Here is a 14,821-nt window from a genome sequence, read left to right on the forward strand (position 1 = left end):
CAATTCCTCAGTTCTCCTAAAAGGTGTGTCAGTTACTTGACCAATATATGCCTGAGTGGCACCTAGGTGATACTGCACAGATCTCGTATGGCTGCTTCAAGTGAGCCTGTCCTATAAAGAGTGTGATTGTCACGGATTGTGGCTGGAGGCCTTTATTTAGTACCTGGTGCAATTCCCAGATTGATTTTTTGGTGAAGTGCACTCTTCTTCTAATGCACTAAGGTTTTCATAGAGTCTGTGAGATGGGGTAATAGCTTGTAAGGTTCCAAAAATGCTGCCTTGCTCTCATTTCCTTCACCTGCACCAGTCTTCCTCCTCCATTATTATTGCATGCAAGGGACTGCCAATTGGGAATCCCACACCTTGTACTCAGAACCATTTTCTGTGGGTGGGGTAAAAAAAATTCTCAGTGGAATGTAAGCTCTCAGGTTGTTAGATGCAATTCAATCCATGCAAAGGAGAAAAGACACACTTCAAAAGCTCTTCTGCATCTCCAGAGATCTCTCCTGAAAGTGCCTTCAGCCTCCAAAGTTAAGCACTTTGGCCTGTGTCAGCTGATATACTGACAATAAGTATGCATCTTCTACTTCGTTCTGTTATCACTGGTGCAGTGCGAGTGCATGTTATGGGATTTTGTGATTCCAACAGCGTTGCTGTTCATTTTAATATGTAATAAGCTCCTAATAGCACTTGACGATCACATACATGAAAGGGCTCAGATCAGGATGGGAATGGCAGTGCAGCCATTATGGGACAGAAACAGTTTCATCCTGAAATCCACTTACAAAATTCCCAGTACGCTGATTTTACACCAAAATCTTGTCAAAAATGCTAAGTAAATTCATGGCCAAACATTTTTTCATGAAGATAATAGCTGTCCAAAAATATTCACCAAATTATTAGCCACACACTTATCACAAAACTATGTGGGAATGTAAGTTGTGAGGAGGATGCAAGAAGACTTTAAGGGGATTTGGACAGGCTAAGAGAATGGGCAAGAACATGGCAGATGGAATACAAGGTGAATAAATGTGAAGTTATCCATTTTGATGGAAATAACAGAAATGCAGAGTATTTCTTAAATGATGAGAGGTTGGAAAGTGTTGATGTCCAAAGGGACCTGGCTGTCCTGGTTCATGAGTCACTGAAAGGTAGTATGCAGGTGCAGCAAGCAATTAGCAAGGCAAATGTTATGTTGGTCTTCATCGCAAGAGGTTTTGAGTACAGGAGTAAAGATACCTTGTTGCAGTTGTACAGAGCCTTGGGTGAGACTGCACCTGGAGTATTGTGTACAGTTCTGGTCTCCTCATCTAAGGAAGCATATACTTGCAACAGAGGTTCACCAGACTAATCCCTGAGATGGTGGGATTGTCTTATGAGTAGAGATTGAGGAAACTGGGCCTGTATTCTCCAGGGTTTTGAAAAATGAGGTGATCTCATTGAAACTTACAAAATTCTTACAGGATGTGACAGGGTGGATGTAGATAGAATGTTTCCCTGGCTGGTGTGTCTAGAGCCAGGGAACATCGTCTCAGAATAATGGGTAGGCCATTTAAGACTGAGATGAGGAGGAATTTCTTCACTCAGAGGGTGGTGAATCTTTGGAATTCTCTACCCTAGAGGGCTGTGGAAGCTCAATCATTGAGCATGTTCAAGACAGAAATTGATAGATATCTGGATACTAATGACAGCCTATAGGGATAGGGGGATAGTGTGGGAAAGTGGCATTGAGGTAGATGATCAGCCATGATCTAATTGAATGGCGGAGCAGGCTCGACAGGCTGAATGGCCTACTCTGGTTCCTATATTCTTTTGTTTTCAAGCATTTGGAAAGACTTTAGATGGAAGATTGTAATTTCCGAAATCTATGTCACACTTGCTGTCTGCTCTACAATAAATAAAATAAATTATTTTACTAAATACTTTTAAATCTTCACAATATTGAACAAGTACCTGTAGTTTGTTGGCCTGTGGTAAGGTTGAGATTCCATTATTTTGGATGATAATCATTTGTTGATGCTCTAGGTTTCCTCCAGGATCACACAAAAAACTCATCATTTTTGATGTGCATTTCATACTAGATTGTATAGTGTAAGCACTGCCCAGGTATAACTTTTGAATTGCATATTTATCTTTATGCAGTAAGGGACCAAATACAGTGTTGTACCTCAAATATAAATCATATTGGTAATTCTACATTTGGAATTCGATATACCTTTTTGTGTACCCTATCAATTGGACCAAGTTCAGTTCTGAGAAGAGGATAAAGGATTCAAAAGTTTAAGCAGTGAAATAAAGCTCACAGAATTTAGCTCACTTTCAGAAGAGGAAAGAAGATTGAAAGGGGAGAAGAGAAGAATTTTCTCCTCAAAGTAGTGGATATGTGGCATAAATTCCAATAAAAGTAATTATTGCTGTTTTAATCTGGAAAGGAACTGGTTAAATATCTGGTTATTAGTTTAGTTTAGAGATACAGCACTGAAACAGGCCCTTCGGCCCACCGAGTCTGTGCCGACCATCAACCACCCATTTATACTAATCCTACACTAATCCCATATTCCTACCACATCCCCACCTGTCCCTATATATTTCCCTACCACCTACCTATACTAGGGGCAATTTATAATGGCCAATTAACCTATCAACCTGCAAGTCTTTGGCATGTGGGAGGAAATCGGAGCACCTGGAGGAAACCCACGCAGACACTTGCAAACTCCACACAGGCAGTACCCAGAATCGAACCCGGGTCCCTGGAGCTGTGAGGCTGTGGTGCTAACCACTGCGCCACTGTGCCGCCCTATGAATAGAACTAAATGGGAGAGAAGAAGACAGGCGGTACAACTAGTTTTGGCTAGCTTTAGTAGAAAGTTGCTCAGTACGTTAGCCATTTGCCCCATGTTGCTAAGTGGGAATCCAGAGGTGGCTAACTGCATTTTCTATTAAGGAAAATATGAGTAAGAGACACAGTTGTTGGGCACGTGATCTTAATATTCATACTCACTGTATGTATGTGTACTTTAATCTTCTTGTGCATTTTATGATAAAAATGAAAAACAGTGTGCGAGTGTACTTTGTTATTGTGTGCTTTATTTTCTTGGTTACTGTTAATTGATTATCTGCTAAAATTATGTGCAGCATGGGTGAAAATGCTGGAATTCAGCGTCATGAAAACACCAGCAACATTCACTGGAGCTTTCAACGTCAGGAGAGCCATAAACCAGGTGGAATTGGCTGCCTGTTATACATCCCACTCAATTACCCTTTCCATTGGAAAATGGAGTGGAGAAGGGAGCTGTCATTGTAATTAATAACTGTATTAGGACAACAGAAGAAAGCAAGCACAACCAATAACACACAGCTATAATAGGCACATAGCGGCAAAGGGGAAGCAGCATTCAATCATGCTCTGGATGGAAAATAGGAACGGGTCTGATGTGTTTCATTGTGAGTGTCATGCTAGGCCCCTACCTGTCAAGAATGAGGCACATTAATTTTAATCTGTTACTGGAGTGAAGAAAGGACTTGTTCAACAGATCAGCCGTGACTGGAAACGACATTTGCATATTAACAGACGGTGATTGGAAGGACAAGGGACCATTCCCTGACACATTCAACCCACAATGGACCTAGATCACCAGGTATTGTGTATAAGAGGAGCATTCCAGAGACTGCTAAAGTGATATAATCCAAGACGTGGTCAGACTAGTTAGTCAGATGACATAACACACAGTTCTGAAGAAGGGCGGCACAGTGGCGCAGTGGTTAGCACCGCAGCCTCACAGCTCCAGGAACCCGGGTTTGATCCTGGGTACTGCCTGTGCAGAGTTTGCAAGTTCTCCCTGTGACTGCGGTTTCCTCCCACAGCCAAAGACTTGCAGGTGATAGGTAAATTGGCCATTGTAAATTGCCCCTAGTGTAGGTAGGTGGTAGGGAATATGGGATTACTATAGGGTTAGTACAAATGGGTGGTTGTTGGTCGGCACAGGCTCGGTGGGCCGAAGGGCCTGTTTCAGTGCTGAATAAATAGAATTTAAAACATTTAAATTTAAGGGTCACTGACCTGAAACGTTAACTCTGCTTCTCTCTCCACAGATGCTGCCAGACCTGTTGAGTATTTCCAGCTATTTCTTGTTTTCATTTCAGATTTTCAGCATCCGCAATATTTTGCTTTTATTTTAGTCACATGACTAACCTGTTTGTCAACCTGGGGTTTTCTGAATTGCACAAACAGTTTGAACTCAAAGACCTTTTGCTCCTAGACTGAAAAGATCTCTCCTGTCTGCTCTCCATCTCTTTGTCATGGAACTTCAAATCCACTGAAGACACATGAACCCCAAGACAGAAAAGTCGCCTACAGTGAACAAGGTTTGAGAAGAATACTGGGCCCCAACGAAAAGCAAGATCTACCTACAATCAAGGACTCTACAGTGAGCTCAAAGACCCGTAACAATAACCCTCTTCAGATAGCGCCTCAAACCTTTCCACTTTATTTTTCATCTGCTCTTTTCTGTCCCTATCTGCATGTGTGTATCGCATATGCATGCTAGTGTGGGCGCATCGTGTATCCGTAGGCATTAACCGAATTAGAGTTTAAGTTTAATAAAATTTCAATCTTTTTTCTTTAAACCTAAGAAAACCTGGTTGTGCTGGTTCTTGGCCTTATAATTGGAAAACGGTGAACAAGGATTCACCGAGGGGGAGCTAAAAACACGGTGTGTCTAAAATTAAACCCTGTTATGGTAAGACCAGGTGAAGGCTGAAAGGGACCCCTAGGCACCTTTCTCACCTGATCATAACATAAGAATCAACTTTCTCAGCAATCACACTGATGAAGTCAAAGTACTGCTTGCAACAGCTGGATAAAAATCTAGAAGCTGCCAGAATTCCTAACTTTGCTAAAAGAGAAAGACAGCAAAGTATCACACTGCGTAGTAATGAAATGACTCTAAAGCGTTTTCTACTAAAATTATTGAATGTGGCTAAAACTGTAGCTAATCAGCAATTTTTATTGGTCAAGACTGTGCTAGAAAAATAGGATGGACCAAATGGCCTCCTTCTATACTGTAAACTTTTATGATTCTGAAGGTTGGCAGAACAAGCATAGACAGAGATTGTTAAATAATTTATGTAAAATTACGGACAGAGTCTTGATTGAGTCACAGAAATATCTGCACACTGCAAATGAACAAGGCTGAATAATATTCCTTGTACTGCGATATTAATATCTTGCAGTCTTTGCCCAATCAGCGATAAGGGCCACACATCAGAGAGCTTTATCTTTGTAAAGGTTTCACCAAGGCTATCCATCTCCCTTGGGAACTTGAATAAGCTGGGTAGAATCCATGTGAATGATCTAATGGAAGGAAGGATCTACACTGTGTTCCCAAATACTCGAAGAACACAATCAGGATTGTTGCATCTTGACACATTTAAACTTCAATCCTCACCATACCTACAAAGTGGTTGTCAAGGCTAAGTTAATCTTTTCTACTTACTTGTTGGTCCTGTAGTTTCATTCCTACAACTCTGAAGGTGTTATTGGAGGTGTTGTGATAGATGTTGACTCTGCTGAACCCTTGTTGTCCAGGTTTGGCTGGAACCCACTTTTTGGTTGAATCATCATAGACCATAACCGAGGCCCGTGCTTGGCAGATGCTCTGTTCACTGAAAAGGAGGATGACAATTAACCATCTAAGGAAGCAGCACTTTGGTAAATATCAATATAAAAGAGGGTGAGGCCAGGGATGGAGCCAAAGTACAACTGGAACAAAGGAGATTTCTACATAAGCGATATGACAACTATGTTAGAACTGTAGTATCAATGTCAAACTGTGACAAGAAGAATAAATAGATTTCACTGTAACGTATTTGGAATGGTCAGCATATCAGATTATTATGTTCTCGATTGTACAAGTCAGAGAGCAATATGCTTCTCTGCTACTTTTAGAGTATCCTTCCACTTGAGTTATTTATATAATAGAATGCATTAGGTTTCTGCAAAGTCCAAAAGGCAATGGTCTGGTTGTCACATCAGGATAAAATGTAGCATGCACAACAGCAAGCAACAGCTTATGAAAAATACCCCATGGGCTCTCCTGGCTTAAACGTGTTAATATAAATCTGCACATTGCTTTTTGCCATTTCAATTTATTTCACAACTTATAGCATTTAAAATTGATCCTTAATTGAACAGCATGCAGTCATGTATATAACACTTGCCATAAATTCACAACAGTTGAAGTCCTCCACTTTTTATTTTTTCTTCACAGAAGCTGCTGTTCCTTTAGTCAGAAACAAGCTGTACCATGGAATTCGCTGTCTCCATTACTAGTTACTTCACAGCAGGTCAACTAGATTTATGTTTACAGTCAAAGCATAGATTATATGGTACTTTCACCAATACCATGCTCCCAAAGCAAAGCTGAAGGGAATGTGGCAGGGTTGGGTGGGGGGGGGGGGGGGGGGGGGGGGTGGGTGGTGAGGGGGAGTGCGGTGCAGAGAATCGGCATTACAGTGATGTAGCCCAATCTCTGACCCACACACCCCTTGAGCATGGCTTCCCACTGGGAAGAGGGGATCAGTAAATTTACTCTCATGTACCTAGCTGGTTTATCCAGAACCCTGGTGAAGAACTGAGCAATTTGTTCCTGGCTGTGGTTTTGGGCTCATCTCAAGACCACTGGTCGGGAATTAAGCCACTGTGCAGCCTGTAGAACAAACCATACCTCTCAATCCATTGTAATTTCACCCTGTCCACTTCAGAATTTGCAGTTAAGAGTGCATACTTTTGCATGAAATACATAGATGTAGAGTCAATGAACTTGGCCAGATCCCTGAAATTCTACAAACAGAACTGAATTTCATTGGTTAAGGATATAACGTACACACATATTTAAAGACCTGACACTAGTGCTTGGAAGTGGAGTAATGAACACTTCAAAGCCAGCACCATTGTGGTGGAACACTGGCAACAAATATGGTAGCATGATGGTGAGATGTGGGTTCTTGCTTCCGAGTCCCACACCAGGGAGTTGCTTATTATAACTGGATTGTAATGGGAAAATACTTAAAATAGAGTTTAAGGAAAATGAGAAAGAAGTGTAACTGAGGGTGATTTTCTATTGGTTGGTTTTAGATACATGTCACTGCCCCCTCCCTATCCCTACTAAGAAAATTATGTAATGTGGGAAGACCAATTTCAAAAAGTGCAAGGGTAATTGGAGGGGAAAGAGAGAGAAAGAGAAAAAGAGAATTTAATAGGCACCTCATTATCTCTCTCAGGATAATCCATAGAGCTTTGGATAAAATGAATTTCTTTCGAGGTGTAGTCACTGATAAGGTGAAGGGAAAATGTTGGCTATGACCTCAGGAGAACTCCTAATTGTTATTCAAAGAGTGTCATGGGATCTTGAATATCCACCAAAACTAGCAAAACAGTCAAATGAAGTTTCAATTAAATGTCTCATTAAAAGCATGGCAGTTGACAGTGCAGCACTCCCTCAAATAATGGCACTTAAGTTCAACCTAGATTACATGCTCAAGAACTGGACTGGGGCTTGAACCCACAACTCTGACTTAGAGGTGAAAGTGCTGTCAACTCAGCCAAGCCAACACTAAAAAAGGTGGGACTCTAAAACACAGACACATCAGCATCATTGAACACACTGTGATCAACTTGTATTGGTTAACTACCGTTATTATTGCTAAGTAATCAAGCTGCTCTGAGCCTGAACAATAATCATTCTGTCATCTGCCCTCCAAATAGAAACAAAATATCCCTTTATTCACTGTAAAAGTGAGGAACAAAACTAGTGACTGAATCGCATAATTCTGTTCTATTTCAGGATTCAGAAATCATAGGATTTGCACTGAAAATATCATTTTCATCAAATCACCAGAGAATAGAATTTCAAAGGGGAAAAGTGAACAGCTGAAATAGCCTGTACTGCAGATACCAAAGATAACATCATATCATGCTTGATCAAGCTGTTTCTGAGCAGCTCTCCCTAAACAATCGTGGGAATGAGTGTGAAAGCTGTGTCTGCAAATGTTGGAAATTAGCAGAGGGTCAATTTGAACAAAAATGAAATTTTAAAATGTGGCAAAGTTAAAATGTCAGGAAATAATACCACTAAACCGGAAAACTGTGAAAACAGAGTAAACACAATTAACAAAAATAGATTGACCTTTCCTTCATACAAAGTTATCTTAGTTATTTCCATCAGAAATATTTAATAATGAAAACAATATTCACCTCATAACAAGCACAAGGTTTTTCGGTACTGCACTATGAATGTGACTGTGGTGCTTTTTCTGTCTCCTCCCTCATTAAAACTGTTTTATATGGTTTGTGTTCATAGATGCAGAAGATTCAATCAGACCATGCCAGGCTTCATGTGTTCTTCTGACTTGTTCCATTTATGTCTAAATAATTTATTTAAATTGTCATGCATGCATAAAAGTTCCTCTACATCTTTGGAAAATGTGCATCTTACACATTGAAGTCAGAATGTTCACATCTTCCTATAGTTTTACATCTCCAGAATCATATGTTACGGCCATTTTCGTATCTACGATGCCTTGAGGCCATTACTTACCTTCTCACATGCAGTCAATTGACTCCAAAGTAAGATTTTAATGATATAGGTAGCCCTTCAATCATTGAAAATATTAATTTCTAATTAAATGGCATATGTAGCAGTTACAGTGACAGCTAAGGAACAAAGGGAAATGTAATTTTGAACTATACACTGAGAGTAATGTTCTGAAAAGTCAGCCGTTTTATTTATTTTCTTAAGATTGCCATTTCCCTTCAGATACGATGGTCAGTTCTTTACACGATGGGTGGACGAAATAGTGTGATGAGGGGGACACAATCTACTGATGTGCATCAGGCCCCTAATCTCTATTATAAAAGCAAAATACTGCGGATGCTGGAAATCTGAAATAAAAACAAGAAATGCTGGAACCACTCAGCAGGTCTGGTAGCATCTGTGGAAAGAGAAGCAGAGTTAACGTTTCGGGTCAGTGACCCTTCATCGGAACTCTGGGTTTCTCAAAATGGAGACGTGTGACCAGTGGTGTTCCACAGGGATCTGTGCTGGGACCACTGCTGTTTGTGATATACATAAATGATTTGGAGGAATGTATAGGTGGTCTGATTAGCAAGTTTGCAGACGACACTAAGATTGGTGGAGTAGCAGATAGTGAAGGGGACTGTCAGAGAATACAGCAGAATATAGATAGATTGGAGAGTTGGGCAGAGAAATGGCAGATGGAGTTCAATCAGGGAAAATGCGAGGTGATGCATTTTGGAAGATCCAATTCAAGAGTGAACTATACAGTAAATGGAAAAGTCCTGGGGAAAATTGATGTACAGAGAGATTTGGGTGTTCAGGTCCATTGTTCCCTGAAGGTGGCAACGCAGGTAAATAGAGTGGTCAAGAAGGCATACGGCATGCTTTCCTTCATCGGACGGGGTATTGAGTACAAGAGTTGGCAGGTCATGTTACAGTTGTATAGGACTTTGGTTCGGCCACATTTGGAATACTGCGTGCAGTTCTGGTCGCCACATTACCAAAAGGATGTGGATGCTTTGGAGAGGGTGCAGAGGAGGTTCACCAGGATGTTGCCTGGCATGGAGGGCGCCAGCTATGAAGAGAGGTTGAGTAGATTAGGATTATTTTCATTAGAAAGGCGGAGGTTGAGGGGGGACCTGATTGAAGTGTACAAAATCATGAGAGGTATAGACAGGGTGGATCGCAAGAAGCTTTTTCCCAGAGTGGGGGATTCAAATACTAGGGGTCACGAGTTCAAAGTGAGAGGGGAAAAGTTTAGGGGGGATATGCGTGGAAAGTTCTTTACGCAGAGGGTGGTGGGTGCCTGGAACGCGTTGCCAGCGGAGGTGGTAGATGCGAATACGATAGCGTCTTTTAAGATGTATCTAGACAGATACATGAATGGGCAGGAAGCAAAGAGATACAGACCCCCCTTAGAAAATAGGCGTCATGTTTAGATAGAGGATTTGGATCGGCGCAGGCTTGGAGGGCCGAAGGGCCTGTTCCTGTGCTGTAATTTTCTTTGTTCTTTCTTTGTTCTACATCTCAACATGAACCCAGAGAAATACATTTTTGAGTTACCTAATGCTCCAATTAATTATTTTAATGATTCACTGTATTCAAGATATTATATTAAACATCTTTTAAAGACTTTTATCTGAGTTACTTTGGTTTATTGATAATTACAGCATGATAGTGCAAGTCCAGTTAGTTTTAGATTCTCCATTTATGCATAATTTCAATAGTACAGTACAGGTATATGCATCAGTACACTGGGAATGGACATGTGTATTTTGAAAATTAGTAAAGTGCATCGTGAAAGGCTGATGTGAATTATTAAGGATGGGATTCAGTAGAAGATAATGACATTTACAGTTTGAAGCAGACAATTACTCTTCACCTTAGAAAGGTTTTAATTGTTATGTGATAGCATAATTTCAATTGCACGGTTTTTCAAGAATTTATGTATATGCTTTTTAAAGTAAAGAACTATAGTCAGGCACTTCCAGGTATAAACCAGAGTCAGAAAGAACTTGCATTTATATTGTAACTTATCAAGCCCTCAGGACATCCTATGTATTTTGCTACCTATGTTTTACTTTTTAAGTACAGTCACCATTCCGTAAACAAACACGGCACTCAATGTGCATATAGTAAGGTCCCACAAACATCAAGTGAATGAATGACTAGAAGGTGGTGCTGATTGAGGGAGGAATGTTGACCAGGACATAGGAGAACTCCAGAGTCTCGATTTCAAATCGCCTCACCTGAGAAGGGTCAGTTAAAATGGAAAGAGGCACTTATCCACTCCTTTCCCCAACTCGATCTGGTCGACTGAAATTTTAAATTGCAGGACACCTATACCAAGCAAGTGGGGTCCTCTTCAAACATACAGTTTGGGCTCCAATGATGTCACCAGGGGCCGAGGGCAATTTTAACCTGAGGCCCGAGCCAGGGAGCAATAATTGCTTCTCTGGCAGGCCAAAACTGTGGGAGTTAGATTGTGGAAAGTTGGCAAGCAGCATGTTAATAAGGCTTTGAGGTGTTCCTGCTCGGGAGAAAAAAAATGAAAAATTCTTCTTCAGATAGTGCTCTGACTCTTTACATTCATTTGTTAACAAAAACGGTACACATTAGATGCTCACGGCAGTGAAATAATTTTGAACACAACTTTTGTAATTTGCACCTGCTTGGATCATTTCCAAGACCTTAAACTGTGGCTGGAATCTTGTGATCTGACAGTGATGATGTTTCCAGGCACCTAGAAGACAGATCATTAATCATTTTTCCTTTTAGAATATCTACTCTTTGTTGGTATTGTTAAAGATTTGCAGAGTCTATTTTAAAACATATTATTTATGCAGGCGCAGTACTGATATAAACTTTGTGGCCTAGAAATTGGTCCACACGTAGCCTGTTTTTTGGCAGGGGTTCGAATTAAAGCCCCAATATGGCTGAAGTACACAACCTACAACATTGGGTAAGGGAAATAATATTCACATTTATCCACACCAGAAAGAGGTGTTAAACACTTTGCATATGCAAATGATGGGCCTAACACCTGTTTCAGGCCCCTTCTCCGAGACTCATAGACCTCACTATTCACGCAAAGGGACTGCACCCTGCACTCCCCTTCTCCATTGCATGTTCAACCTGCCGAAATTTCTGGGCCTGTTTATCTTATTGGTTTATGGGTGTACTTTCAATGACTATAGAGCAAAAATGCACTAAGGTCCTTTATAGGCCTGCTTCTACATGGGGACAGGAACCACTTCCAGAGTGAGGGAGTCAGAAAAGGCGAACTCTTTAAAAACAGGCCACTTACTTTATTGCTACTTCATCAGTTCACAGGAGTATAATTGTTTCAGATCTGTAGCCAGTGAACACCATCCTCTGTTCAGTAACAAGAAATGACCTAGCCAAATGTCATCTCCCTCGGCAAAAAGCATGCAAGGAAAATAATGCCAGACATCATTACCTCAGAAAGCTGCTTTTTATTGCCCTGTGATCTCTAGATTTGTAAATCTACAATGACGAAGAAGCCACAGGGTCAAGCTTTTCTTTAGCAGCAGACAATGGCACCAGTTTTATTGAATAAGCTAAGAACAACTCGAACGAAGATGATCTAACACGCTAACCATTTCCGAGTACTTGCAGAGCAGATTTGATAGTATTCCTGTACTCTGGAATGGAGGGGGTAGAGAGACAGGGAAATCATGCTTTCAGTTAGCACATCCTCCCTGAAACTACCATTTTGGGGATAACTTCTACACAGGAGTCCATCTCTCTGCTCATTTCCATCTGTGATAACTTCCACCAGTGACTCATTTCTGAGGACATCTAGGTCACGCACTCTCTCTCTGCTGCAGGATACATCATTTCTTGTAGGTTTGTTAGGTCTGTCCGTCCTGTGGAAATGCTTTCGGTTTTAAGATGTCAAAGTTGCCTTGATCATATTCTCTAGTTATAACATGTGCAGTAGATTTTAGACCAAAAATACAATTGAGAAATAAATTGTAAAGAAATCGACAATAGGTTAAACTGGACTGTAATGGAAATTCGTGCATGTACAGCTTTTAAATAATAATGGAAATATTTTTTTAAGGCCTGTGTTAAACTAGTTAAGCTGCAGGTGATTTGAATGCATCCAGTAATTGGTACTCATCAACGTTACCTACACCTTCAAACTATGGATCTAAACATAATCACAAAGAGAGACAGAAGTTGGAAGCAGCTGCTCAATGGTTAGCAATAGTTGGATTATACCAACACACAACTGTCATCACCAGCACTTTCACCAAGCATCTGCTTCCTGTGTCTATTTAACTACTGCTATTATTAGGGAAGGGATTTTGTAGCGCAAAAAATAAATTAATTTCTATTGTTCACCTGATAACAGTATCAATCACCAGAACAGTAGACACAACTCAAACTGCTTTAATAATTGGGCTTGAACTCCATTCTCTAGGAGATTGTCAATAATATAATAAAGGAACAATTTCCGTGGCATGTTTTTTCGCAGAATCCTTTCAGAGACAGGTATCTCAATAAAAAGCACCACTTAACTCTTTTTGGATAGTATGGTACCAATAGTGTGGCCATTTGTTCTTTTGAAAAATTAATAATTGTTTTCTGACACAAGAAAGTAACTTATTCAAAAGTGTGAGTAGAAATTCTACATCTGTGGAGTTGTGGGTAGTCAGCTAACCTTGAATACAATGTCTAGTTCTGGTCAGAGCCACACCTTGAGTACAGTTTCCAGTACAGGTTGCTGGAGGCAGTGTACAGCCACAACGTTGATCCTTAGGCTGGAATTTTATGCCCCCTAAATGAGCAGGCTGGTGGGGGAGTGGGGAGGTGGGGGGCCTTAAATTGAGTGGGAGGTGGGGGGAGCTGTTCCCAACCCCCTCCTGCCCCCCTTGGTGCAATTATACGTGAGGTGGCGAGAAACGGCCCAACTGTCCCAGGCCAATCAAGGCCCTTAAGTGGCCAATTAACTGCCACCTAAGGGCCTCCTGCTGCCACCGTGGGTATTTTACCCTTGGCGGCCAGATGGCAGAAGCCTCAAAAACCCCGCCTGGTTTCATCAGGCAGCTTTCTTATGGGCTGGTATGGGGGCCTCCTGATCGGGCACCTTGTGCCCCACGGAGGCCAGCCCCTGAAACCTCAACCACCCCCAATGCACAACATTCCCCCCACTGCCCCTAATTGACCCTCCTTGCCTCGCCGGGGCCCTACAAACCTACCAGTCTTCCGGAGCCACCGCTCCCGGTGGGGCTGCTGGGACTAAGAGCTGCCGGCCTTCTGATTGTCCGGCAGCTGAATTAGGTGGGACCTCCTGTCTCAAGGAGGTAAAAGTCCCGCCCCCTTAAGGGCCTGGGGAGCATAAAATCCCAGTCTGGCTCCCCAGGCCCAGTGGAGGCAGGCTCCCCATCGATTTTTCGGCCGGCGGACGGGGACTCCCACCCAACGGAAAATTCCGGCCTTGATGTCTAAGGTCTGAATTATGAGGCAAGACTGGAGAGAAGCTTAGACTTTTTAATCGGAAAAAGAGACATCAACCTGAGAGGTGATCTTCAACAGGGATGTAAGATAATGAAGAATATGGAAAAGGTAAATACAGACTATTACTTTGAGTTAAATAGCAAGCAGGACAATCAGACACAGTGTCAAATTAGGATAATATAAATTTAATACTTATATCCGAAGTTAGTCCTTCACATAAAGAGCAATCAACACAGAACGAATTGCTTTTTATATTCTGGAGATGTGGACAACACTGGCAAGGCAACATTAATTGTTCATCCCTAGAGGAGAGCTGCTCCACTGAGTCGAGGCCAGCACTTAACATTCAATTGCACTGCAGTGCCAGGTTTGACATCCAGGAGCAGGAAGGAGGATTACTGCTGTTCAAAATAGCCTCATCAAATTAGCCAGCTCTTTCCCAGTAGCACAATTTTGATGTGGTGAATTCCAATTGAGTCACAAGTCTATATATTCTGCCTTATTTTTCAAAATTAGAAATGAGAAACAAGTTTTGATTTTTAAATGCAATTATTTGATGGCAATACTTTAGATTCATTCCACTTTCCCTGTACCTTGCCTTCTTTATCCTTACTGCCATAAGTGTTGCTAAACTAATTCATTAGCTCCATTTATACAGTACAGACTAAAATATTCCCAGCTCTCTATGCTTATGATGCTCCTTAAAAACCTACCTCGTTGACCAAGCTTTTGATGTTCGGGCCCAGTAACTCCTTAAG

General features: G+C 41.3%; 1 protein-coding gene across 3 annotated transcripts in view; it reads right to left on the reverse strand.

Moving 5' to 3' along the window:
• The window catches only part of LOC137373717 (ena/VASP-like protein), a 325,443-nt gene that overhangs the window by 132,479 nt on the left and 178,143 nt on the right, over positions 1-14,821 (reverse strand). For all 3 annotated transcript variants that reach the window (XM_068038950.1, XM_068038952.1, XM_068038951.1), the window contains exon 2: positions 5,496-5,664. In XM_068038950.1, coding sequence (XP_067895051.1) covers positions 5,496-5,664 — 169 coding nt within the window. The remainder of the gene's footprint in view (positions 1-5,495; positions 5,665-14,821) is intronic.

This window comes from Heterodontus francisci, chromosome 9 (genome assembly GCF_036365525.1).
Source record: "Heterodontus francisci isolate sHetFra1 chromosome 9, sHetFra1.hap1, whole genome shotgun sequence".
Lineage (NCBI taxonomy): Eukaryota > Metazoa > Chordata > Chondrichthyes > Heterodontiformes > Heterodontidae > Heterodontus > Heterodontus francisci.